The sequence below is a fragment of the Rhinolophus sinicus genome, chromosome 14 (assembly GCF_057876585.1).
Source record: "Rhinolophus sinicus isolate RSI-liver-muscle chromosome 14, RSI-T2T, whole genome shotgun sequence".
NCBI classification, from domain to species: domain Eukaryota; kingdom Metazoa; phylum Chordata; class Mammalia; order Chiroptera; family Rhinolophidae; genus Rhinolophus; species Rhinolophus sinicus.
This window is the reverse complement of record NC_142514.1, coordinates 28,385,656-28,404,578: the sequence shown is the minus strand read 5'-3', so window position 1 is coordinate 28,404,578 and position 18,923 is coordinate 28,385,656. Positions and strand designations below refer to the sequence as shown.

The 18,923-nt window shown below is 40.1% G+C and overlaps 1 protein-coding gene and 1 long non-coding RNA gene across 11 annotated transcripts in view; one reads left to right on the top strand and one right to left on the bottom strand.

The window, feature by feature from the left end:
• The window catches only part of NFYC (nuclear transcription factor Y subunit gamma), a 60,366-nt gene extending 43,731 nt beyond the window's left edge, over nt 1–16,635 (bottom strand). For 3 of the 10 annotated variants that reach the window (XM_088791066.1, XM_074334494.2, XM_019737106.3), the window contains exon 1: nt 3,171–3,258. In XM_088791066.1, coding sequence (XP_088647192.1) covers nt 3,171–3,243 — 73 coding nt within the window. In that variant the 5' untranslated portion in view covers nt 3,244–3,258. Of the gene's footprint in view, nt 1–1,340; nt 1,503–3,046; nt 3,294–16,469 lie in introns of those variants that run through there. The other 7 variants (XM_019737104.3, XM_019737105.3, XM_074334500.2 and 4 more) reach the window with 6 other exon arrangements.
• LOC141572080 (uncharacterized) lies at nt 16,636–17,905 on the top strand. The gene is made up of 2 exons (XR_012497190.2): nt 16,636–16,879; nt 17,471–17,905. It is a non-coding gene; the product is annotated as an uncharacterized LOC141572080 (long non-coding RNA).
• Nucleotides 17,906–18,923: the final 1,018 nt, after the last annotated feature.

Genomic DNA, 18,923 nt, shown 5'->3' with positions numbered 1-18,923 from the left:
AGCTATAACTATCTCCCAAGCTTGAAAACTGAGAGAAAGGAGATCATATGACCACAAAGCAAACAAAAAAATGGCTCATTTACTTTATAAATATTTGATATACAAACTAAAAATGGAACCTCTGCTGATAAACATTTGCAACTATTACAACTTACCTGTATTATAATGCAAATCTCAGTATCCAATCAGAACAGGTTTCCAATTTTTATTCTGAGAGGTTCCTAACTAATAAGGGTTTCAAAAAAATCGTTATTCCCATATCATCTTATTCTGAGAGGACCCTAATTTTTGACAAAGGGGTTAAAATTCTTTCATAGGAATCTTGGTAAGGGAAGTTCAATAGTCTCAATGTATGCATTACATAGAGTCATGTCAACATAAACAGGAATATGCAGGTGAAGGCACATGGAACCAGTTTAAAAGAGAAGTACTGACAAACTCCTTTATAGATGTATTAAAATACCGGCATTTTTTTTCCTTTGATGCCACATCTATCTTCATAAGCAATTAACCAATGCCAACAGTTTGAATTAGTAACAACTAACCTTTACGTTGCACTTCACAATTTGCAAAGCACTTTGACATACATGATCTCATCTGAGACACTACTAAATAGGAAGGTACTATTTTTAGGCCCCATTTTTACATGTGAGGAAGCTGACACTAAATGGCTGACTCGCCCAAGCTCACAAAGCTGGTGAGAGCTATGTGGGACCTGAACACAAGCCTCCTGACTTTAAATAGCCGGCTTCTGCTACTGCTCCATGCTGCTTCAGATACTGTCATCAGAGCGAACAAATGCCCAAATTTCAGACCCCATCTAGCATCCCCCTCCCACACACAGCCACCCCTAGTCTAAGTTATAGCTAGCTCTAGAAGGTCTTTGCTCCTTATGGAAGTAGAGTTTAGAGTTTTCACTTCTCCGGCAAACATTTACCTGGCTAAAGTATAAATGAAGAGATCCTATAAACACCATTCTACATATACTGTAAAATATCTTAGTCACCAGGGGTTCTGTACAGACATGCCGATGTGCATTTTCCAGGTAGTGGGTCAGATTCTCAGAGAACATGACCCTAAAAAGGTTAAGAACCCAGGCCAGAGAGAGTGGCTAGGTATCTTTCCAAGAAGCTAAATCCACAAAGTTCTTAATATAAAGCGTTCTATCTAGGCCTCCAACTGTGCCCCACTTACCTCTGCCTCCCCTCTCCAGGCCTTCTCCGGGACCAATAGGGTCATTCAGAATCTATAACTGTTTTTAAATAATATATAAAACCTGAAGCATCTGATAACATATAAATCAATGACTTGTAAAAATAAAGTTGAATTAAAATAATTACCTGTTTAAATGTAATCCTTAATACATACTCCTTTCTCCTGTAACATAACTTCCCAGAATGACTGTTTTCTTACCATAAGCATTCCAATTTCCCAAAAGAAGTTTCACAAACGTAACTACTTTGAACTCCTGAAATACCATTCTTCACTAAGAACCCTCTAGATTACACAGAAGACAAGGTAGCATGCAAGGAATTCTGAATCTGTTAGGCAGTTCACTCAACTATCATACCAAAAGGATTTAGAATTTTTTGGTGGGGGGGAGGGTACGGAGAAGAGTGGGAGAAAATGAATACAGCCCTATTGTCTTATTGCTTGAAAACTCCCAATTTGAATCTATAACATAGTCCTACTAACCACTCAACTTGGACATCAGAAGTACAGTCTCTTTTCATCTTAAATAGAGCTTTTCAGTTCAAATCTGTATAAACAAACTTTGTCCTTCAATCTTTCCACTCCTCGGCAGTTTTTCAAGGTCACTTTTGCGAGCAACGACAGAGGCCTGCATCTAGCAACTTTGACTGCTCCACCATTCCAATTCTAAGAGTCCAAAATCTAAACCCCTATCGATCCTCTCAGGTAAATCCTTTACTCCAGAGGAAGCGAGGGGAAGGCAAATCAACACCCTCCAAACTTCTCCTCTAAGAGGGCCTGCTCCTGTTCCCTACCCAGAGACCGAGTGCTGCTGGCTCAGGGCTCCACACTGAGTCTGCAGCAGAAATGTTCCAATGACCTTCATTCCATACTTGCAAATAAAAAGAAAACAAAGAATTGCTTTTTAAAATCAAGTGTATCATAGATCTTTAGTGCCCGGGATGGAAGATTTCACTATTCACAAGAACGGCTGGTTATTGATTAGCAACCTGCATTAGCTTCATATCCTAAAGAGGAAAAAAAATACCAAGGGCAAAAGACAGGGTAGGGTGCCTATACTCTCAACTTTCCTATTCACAAATTGCAGGTAAATTAGGATTTAAATATTTCATACAGAAAATGAAAAGCGTTTTGCTCACATTAAAGAACCAAATCAACACCTGACAAAACGTGTGAAATTGGTGGAAAAAGATGTGCTCGTCCCTGCCACTATAGTGAAGAAGTGTGTTTCAAAACAGCATTCTATGCTACAATGTGCATTTTCAAACAAAGATCGTTACTTAATTAATTGGTACTTATTAGAATATAGAAGCAGACAGGTAATCGAGAAAGTTAAGGGAGAATTTCACATTGGCATGTGGGCCTTCACCATTAGAACCTGCATCAGTGCAAATCATATTTTAATACAAATTTAGAACAGCGATAGTGTTGCTTCTACCTCTGAAAACACAGATGTCAACAAAGTGCATGGAAATAGAAAAAGTCTTACAACTACTCAGCTTATTCTGTAGGAAAGCTTCAGTGCACTTGAACAAAGGAAAATTATTTGGAAAACAGTTAAGTTTACCCAATGCAAAGAGAAAGTGCTTTGCTTCTGTGTGTCCCTGAAAAATGATTAGCCTTTCTTCATGTACCTGATCTTGCCGATACTCAACTAGGAAAAGAAATCCTAGTTGAAGGGCATGCAAAATCTACAGAGCAAGGTATTCTAGGTGCACCAAAAGGTATGCATGGAATGTAAAGTGGCCATTTTCTGAAACAGTGCAACTTGTCTACACTCTCTGAAGCTAAACAGTTTCTACCATTTTAACACAAAACAAAGAATTAAACTTACCGGGAACTGCATTAATTTTACATGTAGTTATTTATATCTCCTCGGACAGGGAGAATTTAAGTCACTCCTATCCCTCCCCCCCAAAAGGACGGAGGAAACAAAAGGCAGCAGGAGATGCAGAAACCTGAGTCTGGAATGTCCACTCCAGTGAAAACCCGAACAGCTGTCCCCCCACCCCCCAGCAAACTATTCGCCATTTTTCTTTGTCTTTCAGCTGACCCCTGCCTCAGTGAAAAACTCCGAGGCTCCAATGAAGCCCTGCAGCCTCCTTCCACTTTAACAGTCAAAGGCATTCAATCTAACATGCTATTTGACACCAAACCTTGCCTCCAGAGTGCTCCCATTGGCTGAGCTGCTTTATCGGCTAAGAATACAAAGCCACGATTGGCTGTTCACGTCATCAGTTACCTCCTTTGTACACTTCCTGTTTTAAAGTTACCTTGAGAAGCAGAACAGGGGTCAGATTCAGACTTCAAACTACAGGGAACTTAAGGCTTGGAAATGCCTGGCAAATGCACAGAGCAGATGCGTTAGGGCCTCATGCGTTTACAAAACAGAGGATACTGCAAATCCAGAATTGTTTTTAAAATCACACGAAAGGGTTGTTACAGTTCCCACCCAAAGCATTTCTTATTGGCTGTCAGAGTTCCATTTAAAAAATTTAAGGTAATTTAACTGCTTCTGATTGGCCATCAAAGATGTCTGTAAGATATTACTACAGTATCCTATGGCAGTAAACCAGAGAAGCAATGTGCACAAGGTCGGAAAGTTGTGACTTCTATCTTCAGTTTTCTGTCGAGCGTTAATTAACAGAAGGAAAAAAAGAAAATGGAGTGGGGTGATCCAATGGCTCCAAAGAAAATGCTGCCTCTTTACCAATACCAAAGAGTGGTATCAATGGCCATACAAAAGTTCGCAGGATTTCTAAAAAGGTATCTGTTATTATGTCCATGCTAATTTTAAAAGCACGTACGTATTTATACCAGGCAAATCACTTTATTTTGAAATACAAACTGATCTAAATGGGAAAATTCTGGGGTCATGTATGAAGTTAGTGACAGAAAGAGTGGCATTCTCAAAAAGTCTACCAGGAACCCAACAGGAAAATATAATGATGGGGGGAGGGTGGAAATGGCAAAGATAGAGCCTCAGTGAATATACTGTTTAAAGCACATTTCAGTTTGATGGATTAACTAATTTATTTAGGGCGTCCACAAAATGTTGCTGACTAGCTTCCGATAGAGGATCAATTTTTCTACCACATTTTCAAGATAAGCAGCAGGGCCGATCGCAGCCTGATATATTGTAAATACAGGTATCCCCTGCTTTTCGAAAGTTCGCTTTACCACTTTGCTTTTACAAAAGACCTACTACATTAGTACCTGTTTTAATAACCAAAAGAAATCCAAAAAGGATTTTCGCTTTTATGAAAAAATGTGAAAAGCAAAAACAGCGGACAGCGTTTGTTTTGCAGCGAGCACCTGAGCAGCAAGAATGACACCACCAAGCTCCTTCACCAGGAACTACACTCAGCATCTCAGCATCAACCCGCCATAGTTCTGAACTGCGACTGTGAGCATCTGTGCTTTATCTCGCTTTATTTTGTGCATCTGTTAGCAAGATGTGTCCTAAGGTGATTGCGTCTTCCCTTTATGCCATTTCGGCTTACAAAGGTTTCATAATAATGAGCTACTTTCGGATAGCGGGGGAAACCTGTAGTATTGTGGTTACTGAAGACACTCCAGTGTTGGTTGAAGATCTCCTTGCGGATTTTGGGCCCAATTGTATAGGTTCCCCACCGCCACCAACACTAACTATTTAGGATTTAAGAGGAGCCTACTAATATGGTGAAAATCAGTCAACATGCCTTTTTTCTTTTATTTTTTACAAAACAGTCATATAGAAATGTCTCACTATTATCTGGGGACTTTTAACAATCTCCTAAATCTGCTTCCTCCCATCAAAGCTAAGGGTCCCAAGACTAAACATAACTCTTCTGCCAAGTAGATGACCTCTTTTCTAGAAATACCTTGGTTCATCTCACATGAGAGGTCATCATGGGCATATGCAGAGATTTGGCAGAGCCCTGAAATATAAGCTAGGCGGTCTGTGTGATCACTTTGCCATATTTACTTCTCTACACGCACTCTACTCATTTTCCACATTGAAATGAAAATAATTTCTAAACACCAATCAGTGCTAGGTTCTGTGCTAGGTACTTTACCCCTCTAATCTTCACTATCCCCTCTTAACATGTGAGAAACAGTGAGGTTCACAGAAGTTAACAAACCAGCCCCTCGCCATACCAGTACATCTAGGATGCAAACTCAGGTGCCATAGGGTAGAACTCTTTCCACTGCACCACACTGCTTACCAAAACATGGAGCACCTCAGGGCACACCCAAGGAAATTCTTAGGTGTCACATATATGTACAGATAGAATAAACCATTACACCCAACTTCATTAATTTAAAAATCAGAAATGTGACTAATGTTGAATTTGATCTTTTGATTAGAGACCTAGATAAGTATCTGAAAAACACAGAGCCTGTAAATTGACACAAATTTTATTATTCAGCTATTAGGAACATTTAACCAGTAGCAAATCACATTTATAAGGACTTGAAATAACAGCTAAACCATTAAAAACAGTATACATTAAAGTATTAAGGGATTGCATGACAATTTCACTATGGCATCTAAGTAAGAGTTTAGTTAGGCTAACAGGGTGTGTCGTGGGGCAATCCCTGAAGCTGCAGAGTTGCCGGTATTGTTAAGTTCTCTTCTCGAAAGTTTAGACCACAGATTCTGAGAAGAGACAGCAGAAGGCCAACAGATCAGTTGTGTGCCTTATTCACACTAGAGCCTCTTTTAAACCCCAAAACACTGGTGTCAAGTCAGCTGCCAGGAAGCAAAAAAGCTCATGTGAGGAGTGGGAGGCAGAAGAATAGGAGGAACATTTTCACATCACTATTAATCAGTGTCACGATGGCAAAACAACTAAGCACTTGGGAGTCGGGCAACGCGAGTTTCAAACTCTGACTCCTTTATTTATTAATAAATTGTATGACGCTGGACTAACCGAGACTCAGTTTCCTCACCTGTAATATATGGATATCCCCATTTATATCACAGAGCCACTGTAAGAATTAAATGAGTTAATAACATATGTAAAGTATATTGTACTGAATAAGCACTGAAAAAAATGGAAAGTGCTAAAAATCATCCAAGCCAAATTCCTTCCACAGGCTTAGTTCAGAGAGACCTATATCTCCTTAAGGTCCTAAAGCTACTATGAGGGAATGTCTCTCTTTTATCTGCAGCATACTCTGCAACCCTGCATAAAGCAACTCCTGAGCCATAAAGGGCAATGTGGGAGGACTACCAGCTGCTACTAAAAATCTTCCCCAGTTTTTATGTCAGAAATCCATGCCTTTCACCACCAATCCTGACTGAGGTCTGCTTATTGTTCCAAAAACCTACCCTTCTACTCTGCTTTTGATGTACCAGATTAAACTAAACATGTCTCCTCATACTGTGAAGGTCTTTGACATAGTTTTTATTAATTCTTGGCAGTTTGCACACAACACACAAAAAAACTACAACAAACCCACTTCAACCCCTATTTTTCATCAAAAGTCACCTTAATAGAATAGTGCGGAGAGACCTCAAATCATCCTAGGACTTCCATTGGCAGCCTGACCCATTCACGTACTGCAGCTTTCCCTTCTCTAGCCTGTCATTACTGTCAACTGAGCGCCTCATGAGATCGCTGGGATTCCAACTCACATTTTCTCCTGGTCCGGGATCTCAGCAGCCCTCTATACCAGGTAAGTGCATCGTCTTCCCCTAAAAAGCACCCAGATCACTATGACACAAAACCATGATTCAAGCTTTAATGCTCTCAAAGAACGCAGGGTGGGAACTAATGCTCTTAGTCAGAAAATTGATTATGAATCACCTACCTATTTACTAGCTGTACGACCTTGGTCAAGTTACTTAACTGTCTCTGAGCTCACTTCATGTGCAAAATGGAAAAAAAGCACCAACTCACATGACGGTTGAGGCTTAAATGAGATAAGTTAAAGCATTCAGCATTAATACCTGGTATGTGATAGGCACTCACATACCTAAATATATGATACCTAAATATACATTTGACTCTAGCACTTATCACATATAATTACTTTTTACCACGTCTCTATTAACAGAGGAGGACTTCTTGAAGGCAACGACTGTGTCTTATTTATATCCACAAAAATCCCCAGTGCTCAGTACAGAGATATAAATCAAAACCCAGCCTTAAGCAATGTCAAAAAAGTAATAGGGAGTAGTGGGGAATTGAGGAAAACTGGCGAGTGCATGCATCTAAAGGGCAGCTACTACTCAGCTCCAAAGGTCAAGGGCCATGGAGGAATGCTGGTCCACTCAAGTAAGAGTTTCAGATTGAATAAAAGAAGCAAAAGCCAGATAGATCCCGGACACAAAAATCGGATGCTCGAACAGCTGCTGATCTGGCAACCTAAGGAACGACTGAGGGACCAGAGGTTGGTCTCAACCACCATGACGATTCCTGTCCAGGACAGGGTCTTGCTCAGTACCCCAAGATTACCTGATCTTGGAGATTATGCTCTATCCCAGCAGAAGCAAAAATAGCAGCAAAGAAACTGGGTTCTTCAGTGATCTGAACATTTTATTGATGGTATCCTTAACTAACCCTTTCAGACTTAGTAAGTAAACCTGGGGGTCCCAGGAATATCAGAGAAGAGAACCTCTAGAGAAAAATGAACTTTTCATATGTTGAAATGGGGACATAAAGTTATATTCATTTGAATATTAAATATATTGTATGCATTATAATACACTAAGCTGATGAGGTGGATGGATATAGTAGTTTTTTTAATATTTATGTTGTTATAGGTTAGGGGCATGGGGTACTTTTTAAAGAAAACCTTTAATCCAACCACCCAGAATCAAGCACCATTAGCATTTTAGGTTATATACTCTGAAATTTTTCTATGTAAATGAGATATGAGGCTGAGTTAATCTCCCATTGTATAGTATTAGAAAATACTATATAAACTGTTTTATAATGTTTTCTTCACTTAAAAAATGTGAATAATTTTCCATATCAAATATAGATCTACATCATTTATAACTGAATTATATTCCATTGAACGGATGTGACATAACTTTTAATCAGTTCCATATTAATGAATAATTTCAATATTTTCAATTTTAAAATATCATAAATAGCATCACAAAGAACATCCATTATGCCCATTCCGTGCACCACTACCCTCATTATCTCTTTCAGAACCACTGAAATGGGTTCATACATAGTGTATTTTTGTCTGGTTTAAAAGGAAAAAAAGAAGTCAAATTCTTTTAATGTTAAATCTTTCCATTTTCAATTTTGGTTCAAATTTTTAAAAAATTATAAGCAGATCAAAGAAAATTGAGGGCTGCCAGATTATAACTTCTGACCCGTATTTTTCACCTGATTTGGTCCTCAACAACTATTAGTCATTTCCCAAATCAAATCTACCTTCAATATTTAAAAAAAAAAATGTTGACACATTTTCAAAGGAAATCTGACAGAAGTCTGAAGATAATCCTCAAAAAAGTTCCAGAAACATTTTGAACAATGACAACATCATTAGAATAAGGAACCTAGCTCTGGTGCTCAATAAATGGTTGCTCAATAAATGAATAAACAAAATAAACTAATAAATGAGATCTTAAGTGGATTATAAATTCTGAATTATTTGCTTTTAAAAAATAAATTATATTCTCCAAAGCATAAATTAAGACCAGTGGATGGAAAACTGTTCTAGAGGGACCTATTTCAGTTCTCAGAGCTATCCAAAGATGGCACAAGCTGCCTGGAAGCTATGGGTGGGGTTGTTAGTATAGGCTGTTAGAATGCTTGACAAAAGTATGTAAAGACACAATGAAAAAGAGCATCCATGTGGAGAAGCAGAGGGGGAATAAAAGCAGTTTTTGCAGCTATACAGATTTAGATTCTAATCCTTCCTCACCTCTTTTTAGCTGAGTAACCTTGGGCTACTTAACCCCACTGAGGCCAATTTCCTAAACTGTAAAACATCTTGCAAGGTTGTTAGGATTAAGGATACTTCCATCCCTCCAATGTGCAGGCATTGTGCTAAGATCTGGGAATCCTAAACAAGGCACGGTCTCTGTACGCAACGACATTAATGTCTATTGTAACAAACAGGAAAATTAAAATAGGCAATCATAGTGCTGGGTGTTACAATAGGGGCAAATGCATAATATAGGACAGAAGCAGAGCACCTAACCCCCGGCCTCAGTTTCAGGCTGGTCAGAGAAGGCTTCTTGGGAGATTTAAAATCCTAAAAAGAGTAAGGACCTACTGAGACAGATAAGCAAACTGCATGTACAAAGGCCTGGAGCTGACAGAGAAGTATTACATTCCTGGAAGGGCTGTAGTTTGGTATGGCAACAGCCCAGAGGCAAGAGGCTAGAAGTAAAGTTAGAAAAGTAAACAGGGCTGGGCAAGGTGAAGACACTAGAACTTGATTCTGAGGACAGTGGTGAGCCACTGAAGAGTTTTAAGCACAATGAGAATTACCCTTTTAAAAGATCACTTTTGGGTACAGTGTGGAGAAGGGGATAGGGTGGGAGGGTGGCAACACTCTAGACAGAGAAAGGGAAAACAGGGCGCTGCAATAACGTAGTTATTGGAAAATATAGTAGTGCAGATATTGCAAAGTGGGAATATCTTTGAATGGGAAATATTAAGATAAAAAGTCATTAAGACCAGTGGTTAATAAATGCACGTAGAATAACAACACTGCCTGATAGATAGCAAGTGCTCCAAAAAAATGGTAGCTGCTACTATTATTCTTGTTATTGGCAATTGCAATTGACCTTTGAAATCATATTCATCCCAAGAGTCTATGTTACTTTGGAGACATATCTTAATGTTCCCAGAAAAGTCCTTTCCCACTAATGGTCAAGCTATCCTATATAAAAGGTTTTTTTGTTGTTGTTTTTCAAATTCATAAACTCTCTACACCAAAACTGCTCAACAGGCTCCACTACACACTAGCCATACCATAAAATGCTCATTAGATGTTCTCACAAACAGGGATCTCTGGCCAGTAAGTTTGAGAAACCCTGCATAATGTATGCTTTCTTCTCCTGAAGGGTCATAAGGAACATGAGTGCAAAAACTCTGAATACTAATTCTGCAGTAAAGAAATGCATTTCACTTTGGCCACTATTGTGTCAAGAATCTTTTTTCCATCCCCAGAGGACACTTATTAGCACTGTATGAGAACTAATTTTCAGTGAAACAAGTTCAGAAATGCTCTAAGCCAAATTACAAATGTTAGGGGAGTGAAAGACAACTACGCAACTCTATTCTGACCACCTTCCAAAGTGGTTGGAGTTTTACACACATTATGGCATTTACTTTTTTAATTTAGTTCTACTGAAAATAGCATTAAATATCGCCATAAACAGCAATCCTCTGCCTCGCAAATTATTGCCAATCGAGTACACTTTGCTTCATTAAAAGGCCCCAACTTTGTCATCTGGTAATGAGCAAGTTCTAAGCTACTTACCTCCTGGGTACAGCATGAAATGTTAAGAAAGTTTAAAATGACAGGTGTTCAACTGTGCAGATAACATGTACTTTCTTTTCTCTTTTAAATGGACAGATCATGGGTAAGGGGGGTGGGGGGTGGGCGATGAGGGTAAGGGGGATCAAATATATGGTGATGGAAGGAGAACTGACTCTGGGTGAACACACAATGGGATTTATAAATGATGTAATACAGAATTGTACACCTGAAATCTATGTAATTTTACTAACAATTGTCACCCCAATAGATTTTAAACAAATAAATAAATAAACGGACAGATCATGCCAATGGTGAGGGGATAGGTTTTCTGAACACTGGGCAAAGAATCTCACTCCATACAGATCATTGGACAATTCGCAGCTCCTGAGGGCAGGGTTCACAGTAATTAGGGATTGTGGAAACCTTCAGTAACTCCAACAGCTTTTAACTAATGACATAATACAAAATATTCTGTATTCCAATGTGTTTCCTTGGAGTCACAGAAGCATTTATTGAAACACTGCTCAAGATCACTATTTACGGCTCATGAACACTATGAATGTATTTAGAATAATTCTTGCATTTTGTAAACCCATTTTATAATAAATTAGAATTTTAAAAAAATCTTAAATCTGGTTTAAAGGATATACTGTTGATTTTAAATGGCAGATATTCATTTAAATAAGATATCTTACATACTTTGGACATGGAGATTTGAACCCTTAATTTAAATCTATTCTATTGGAAATGTTCAAATGCAAAGATTAGACTAGTCTCTCCCCCTAAACTGCACCTGAAGTTGATCCATTAGAAAGCTTTCACTGTATAAAAAGAACACTGGATTTAGAAATAATCTGCCTGCAAACAAAAAAGAATGTACACCAAAATGGAAACTACAACTCCCCCAGCACGTGTGTGGCCTCTCTGCCCTCAGGTACAGCAGCGCTACAACATGGTCAAGTGTGGGAAGGGTGCAGCAAAAGTGCTCCCCAGAAAAAACTTCTGCAGGCAGAGAGATTGTTTTCCCTGAACCAATCCAACAATGTTGCCTTCCCACTTACTTCAAAGAAAACATTACCCAGGTGACTATAAACCAAATTGACAGTCCTAACTTCAACTGACAACTTCTACAATTAGAAACATCTTTAAATGACTATAAGGCAAATTTATTTCTGGACAGAAGGATAAAACTGGTTGTTCTGATTTCAATAATCATTGCTATTTGGCAAACAGGAAAAAGTCTTCATCGCATCAGAATTATTACTACTCAACCTGGGGCTTTACAGAGGCGATCAGGAGACAACCTCACCCTAAACAAACTCCTAACCGCAACAGCACAACTAAATTAGCTTATTTCTTTCATGTCAAGCGGTTGCTCGCCCCGTGTAGAAATCTTACTGTCCCCAACAGAGTAGATAATTATAGAAGGCCTCCTCATCGGGAAACTCTAACTGGCTAAGGGGACAGATTTTATGCTGTTCTAAAAAGAAAGGTCCACTTTGTGCCAGGCACCTACTATGTGCTACTGTATTCATTTTTCATAATGACTCTAGAAGACAGGTATTATTACCACTACTTTAGACAGGAAGAAACTAAAGCTCGGGTTAAGAATCTGACCCCCAGCTCACAGAGGATAAATGCACTACAGAGACAGAATTCTTTCCCAGGTTTGACTCCTATGTCAGCAACTACACTGCCCCCTCCCAAAGGCACTTTTTTTGGCGCAAGCATGTTAAGTCCATTTCCTTCTACAATTAAACTATTTACATTATGTTAGGTGCTTTGAGTGTCTGTGGGAAAATACTAAAATGACCTTGTAGCCTTCCTAACTAGTTACAGTGCACGCATGAAAAACTGAATAAACAAAATGAAAAGAGAGACTGTAAGACATCAGATAACTCAGTTTGCTTTGAGCACAAGAAATAGAATGGAAAAGAACAACTTGCTGGCTAAGGAATGTTCTTTCTAAGCCGTATGCCTGAGGCTGGAATGAACCTCAAGAAGGTCACTTCTGAACCTAATAATGTCCTCTCTCCCTCCTGTGAATGAGGCAAACTTGTCAAAACATAAAAGGTGCCTTGAGTCACCTCTGTCATCAGGTCAGTGCTTCCGCAGCCCAGCAGAACGAGCACTGGTCTGGGAGTCCAGTGCACTGGCCTAGACTTACCTCTACCCTCGCAAAGCTCAGTGACCTTGCCAAGGTCATCACACTCTTTAGGGTCTCACTACAAAGAACATGCCTGAAAGAATCAAAGATCACGTCCTGTGCTAAGATGCAAGGAACTGTCTTTTCTCATGATATTCTATGGTCAAAAGAACAGTGTTTAAGAGTAAGGGCTCCACAAATTGTGCCAGGATTAAGAGTTACAGGCCTATGTCTGAATCTGGGCCACTTACTGGCTGTGTGACCTCGAGCAAATTACTTAACTCCTCAGTTTCCTTGCATGCAAAAATGAGGGTGACAATAGAATCTACCTCAAACTGTGATTGATATGTATATATATACATATATATGTATATATATATATATATAAAACATTTATACCCTAACTGCTAAAATGTAAGCACTCAATAAAAGGTAGTAACTATTATTCCTGAGTGTCTTAGTGGCTCAGTACCTCTGAACCAAAAGATGAGATGTGAATTTCAAAATTGCCTCAAAAAGATACCTAGCTTAGCCCCTCATGTCACTCTGCCTCCATTTCTCTGTAAATGGAAATAAGAAACCTCATATCTTTTCAAGTACAATGAATCAGTTTTGACCAAATGGAACATGTGTAAGCATAAACTATAATGGAATACTTGTTATAATGGTTAAACAAGATGACATGGACACAGTCTGTAAAGTATAAAACACTAGTATGATTTCTGCTTGGAAGACAAAGCTGATGTTCACAAGTTTTCAATATAAACTCTGACCTACTTGGACCTCCTGGGAGTTCAAGATTTCTAGTGTGGTCAATTCCAAATGACAACAAGGCTCAGCAAGTGGCCACGGGTGTAAGGAGCTAATGTGGAACGAAGGTGGTCACTGGTGTTGAAGAGCAGGTGGTCAAGAAATGCTTGCTGAATATAAAAAGATATACTTGTATGTATATGCAGGTTTTTGTAACCTTGTCCAGACTTAACTGAAAAATAAACTACGTTATGGATGCTATAACATTCTTCCTATTTGGTTAACTTAATGACTGAGCCAAATGAAGCTGAGATGACCACCGTACAAAATGCATGGCAAGCCCTATTTCCCCCACTGCAATGTAACTAGTGCATAGCTTTTTCATCTAGTCATATCAAGAAACAAAGCAATTCAGACTTCCAGTTCACTGGTCTTCCCTTGAAACCTGAATTATTTAAAGCTTTCTACGCAATACTGTTACCAGTTTTAATTTTATGCAGCATTCAGGATAAGCATATCCTAGAATCATTACCCCCCAGTTTGAAGAGGGCACTAGGCTTCTGGATAGGTCCCAGTGTTTGGAGACAAACATCCTAAGGAACTGGTGATGTTTGAAAAAGCTCCTTAGTGAGCTCTTTTCACTATGCACTTGGTAGTTCCTTTCTCCTGGGCATTAATCACTTCCTTAAATAGAAAGACTATGTCAGCAATATTCTGAAGCCTGGTTTTAAAGAATGCAGATTCTTAAATCTTACTGTACATATTTTCCCCCATTATCTACCTGGGTTCAGGAAAACTTCAGCAGTTTACTTTATAAATCTTTCCCTTCACAATAGAAACCAAGGGGTAAGATTTAAAGACTTACTTGAAGAACCCATGTTCAAGTGGTTACCATTCTGTGGTCTGAATCTTTGAAACAGTACTACAAATTCTTATTAATTATATTCTCCTGTTCAATACACTCCTAACACCTAGAAATCAAAGAAAGATGATCCACTTTGAAATATAAAACTACCTGAGAATTTGAATAGTCAAGTTTATGTTGACAGCATGTTGTAGCAGATAAAACTGCAGGCTTTGAATTCAATTTTGGATTTGAATCCCAGTTCAACCACTGAATGACACTGGACAAGCTACTTAACCTCTCTGATCCTCAACTTTCTGTTCTGCAATATGGAAATGATAATGACCTAACAGGAATGTTGTATTAAATGTGCTCCAAAATGTCAATTCCCTTCCTCCACTACTGGAAAGTACTACTTCTCTCTCAAAAATTTAGTTGCATTCACATAAAACTGACTAAATCTGAAAACCACAGAAATTTCTTGAAATTGGTATGAAAACAAGAAAAAACAAACGAAGAAAACACAGAGGTTTAACATAAATGTGTTTCCCTGATCCCCAAACCTTGGGAGACACAAATGTAAAACAATCCAAGTCATTACCATTCAATGGAAACCGAATGTACCCCCAATAAACTGACTAATATCTCTCAATTACAACAAAAGCTTTCTGAAACACGAACTAGAAAGTGCTGACAAGTCCTGTTACTTAAGACAAAATGCAAAAAGCTATGCACTAGTTTATTTTTGTGCCGGATTGCAAAACTCAATTTTTTTTGTAATTTCTTAAAATGCATATGAAGATGGGTGTATTTTTTAGGCACACATAAAAGGAAATAAATGAGCCAACATCCAGGATCTCTTGTCAAGCTGTCTTCTACTAAAGAGGACCCAAAAATATCCATTCAACAAATAATTGCCAAGTATCTAATATTTGGTAGAAAGTATAGCTTTGAAAACTCAGCCCTGACCTGTACTCTCCCTAGCGCAGGAAAGCTTCATAGAAAACATCTCAAAACTAGCTGCCTGGTCCTGGGCCCCAATAACCTATAATTGTTCTGTTACTGTAATTTCCAAGTCTGAAAATGTTCCCCAAAATGCTTTGTACTTTCTCACTCCTATAGATCTGTCACTACTTAATGCTGTGCCTTGTAGGCTTGGCATTCAGTTGTTAAAACAGGGCATAGCAATCCAATGGGATCTCTCCTTCAGGCTGGGTTTGTTTACTTCCTCCTCATATCACATCCCAGGTCTGGTAACCTTGGATTCCAGAACTCCACCTAAACCTGTTTCCCTGATCTGATCCTACCATTCGGATATTTCCCTAGGGCCCTGATGCCCTTTCTTCCTGCACCACGCTCAGACCTGGTATCCATGAACATCAGGGTCACTTCCAAACTGTGTTTTACTTGTTAAGTGTTGCGCCCCGTATCTAGAAGATCTCTTGGCCTGTAACTGGGTTTCCGTGTTTCCAAGCCTGGCACCCCTGGAGGTTACACGCCCCTATCCTGGGCCGTGCATGTTCCACCGAGGTTACCTCTGGAATTAGGAGGGCCTCCCACTCCAGGCCATGCACAAAATACCCCAAAGTACCTGCCAGACCATCACCCTCTCTTCCTCAAGGCCTTTAAGCTGACCCCTAGCCTCCACCCCACGCCTGCGCCGTAGGGGGCCATCACCTCGCAGCCCGAACCCCAGACGCGCACATCCCTGCAGCCTCCGATTCCTTCATCACCCCCTAGGCCGGAGCCAGCGCGACCAATAAGGTGCCAGGTTCGCGGCCTCCCCGCCACCGACCAATCACGAGCGAGCCCCCCCGCCGTCGCCTTCCGCCAATGGGAGAAAGCCCGCGGGCCGGGCCGATGAGGTGCACGGACCCCACGAGCGCGGCGGCGGCGGCGACAGCGGCGGGCCTGGTGAGAACACAACATGGCGGCGGTCAGGCCGGACCGAACTACAGCAGCGCCCGCGCGAGGGAAGTGAGGTCTCCGCCGAAGGCGGGAAGCGCTGCCCCTCCCCCCGCCGCCGCCGCTCACCTCTCACTCTCCCTCCCACAGACGCTCCCGCACACTTACACGCCTCTGCTCAGGAGTCCAGGGAATAGCAGGAGCCGCCCCCGCGCTCCTGCGGAGTAGGGCAATGCAGAGGCCTGGGCACCGCGGAGGGGAGGGGAAGCGTGCGTCACGGAGAACGGAGCGCGCGCGAAGCGGGGGTACAAACAAGATGGCGGCCACGCCGTTTGCCCCGTCCCCCCCTTCCCCTCCCCCTCCCTTGGCGCCTCGATTCCCAGTTACTTGTATTGCGCAGAAGCTGACTTGCTTGAAGTCTCGCGAGAATTGGTACGGGGCAACGACCTGGTGAAGCGGCAAGAGATCTAAGAACCTTCTGACTCCGCCCTATTCTCGGGGATGTGGAGGCCTTGCCTGGTGACCTCTAGGGTGTTCTATCCCTGTGGATTTCTGCTGTGGTGCGCACACCTTTGAGTGTAAGGATTCGTTTTTGTGTGCGTGTTCATTTTTTTTTCTTTTTTTAATGAGACTTCTGGAACGTTTATTAAAGTCTGCTTGCAGACACTGACGTTTCCATCTACAATCATCAGCAAGAAGCTGAAAAGAATATGACATCAACTGTTTTTATCTTGGGTGACTGTGTGTGTTCATTTTTCATTTGGGAGGAAAGAGAGCTAGGGGACGAAGGACGACATGGGGATGCCAGATTAAGTGTGCTGCTGAAGAAGATAGGTACCAGTTCCGTAAAAGCGGGGATTTAGCAGCAAAACTGTAAAATGATACACTCCAGAATAAAGAACAGCACTTCCCAAGAATGGTCAGCTTGTAATCTTACATCCACATAGACGTTACTTTTCTCATTTCAATGCAGAGTTTAAAACTTAAATGATAGACAATTGGAAACCACAGCTGCAATGAGCATTACATCTTTTTCTTACTTTATCTCTTAAATCTCCAGAACTACTTTGTTCTAGGACATTAGTATTTTTATTTTACAGATGATAAAACAAGCTCAAAAGGGCTAAGTAATTATATTAATTCATTCATTACTTTTTTTTTTCTTTAAGGAGGGCACAGCTCACAGTGGCCCATGCAGGGATGGAACTGGCAACCTTGGTGCTACCAGCACCACGTTCCAACCAACTGAGCTAACCAGTCACCCCCAGGGCTAAGTAATTTGATCAAGGTTTCACAGCAACTAATGTCAAAATTCAGTTTGAATAACTCCAAAACCTGTAGATAAATTCATCAAATATGTATTGAATGGACCTATCTACAGTGAGACAGTTAGTGCAGCAAGCACAGAGAAAAATAAGATTGCTCCTGCTGGTGGTTACCTTAAATTTTACAAATGACCCTGGAGCCTTTCTGAGACTTGTGTAGCAGGGGTCCTCAACAATAAAATCAACAGACTGTTATTATTTCCTTCCTTTGAGTTCATGACCCTGGTGATAAAGTAGTTGAGAATAGTGGAATAAACCCTTGACTTGATTTCAGGAAAATTGTTTTCAAATCCAACCTTAATAAATCTTTAGGCATTCAGTAAATATTTGATGAATGAATGAACAAAACCTAACTAGCTATAAGACACCTAACTAGCTATAAGACACCTGAGTCTCAATTTTATCATGTGTAAAATGATCTAATTCCTACCTCCTGGGAATGTTGAGGAGATTGAATGAAATAGTTTAAGGGAAGAGTGCTTTGTAAATTGCAAACGTTATAAAGAAATTAGTGATAATGATGACATTTTCAGACATGAGAAATGGCATAAAAAATTAAAAATGGAGACTCAATAAGTATGTTGAGATAGAGAAGCTTAGTTAATGGGAAAAAGGTAAGTCTTTCTACAAATATTTACTGAGCATTTATTGCATATACTGTTTGCAAAAGATGTCAAAATGTGTGGAAAGCACAAATTACTAACATCATTGTTATAATTAAATGCGAACAGCACATAGGGGCTGCATTCAGTTTCCCTCCAAGAGCCTGGAAATCAGATTGCTCTTAGAATTAAACTAATAAAAATATACATAAAGGAAATTAGGCAAGGGTGGGTCTAAACATTTATTAATAACAAATACTGCTCAAGCATTGATCTAGCAGATGTGAAGTCCTGGAGCTATCCTTACGAGTTAGGTGTTAACCCCTCAGTTGCTAGTTTGTGAATAGTAGGTCCCAGGGGATGAGAAGTTGTCGGGAAGCTTTGAACAGCAGCTATTTACCAGCTAGTATGAAATTTCAATATTTTAATAGTCAGTATATATAACTGGCAGCAGTCATACTGGTGGACACGGACTATTAGTCCTTGCTGTAGACTGTTGATTCTCTCTACCCCTCCCTTTCTTAAGCTCTCCCTATCTGGCCTTTCCCTAGGAGGTCATACTGCTAACCCTAATGTCGTCAAGCTTGGCCTTGTTATAATCAATGAAAAATGAGTAGAAATAGCATGAGCCACTTCTGAGCAGAAGTATATGGGCCATCTCATGATTCTACCATACTATTTTCCTCTGCTATGAG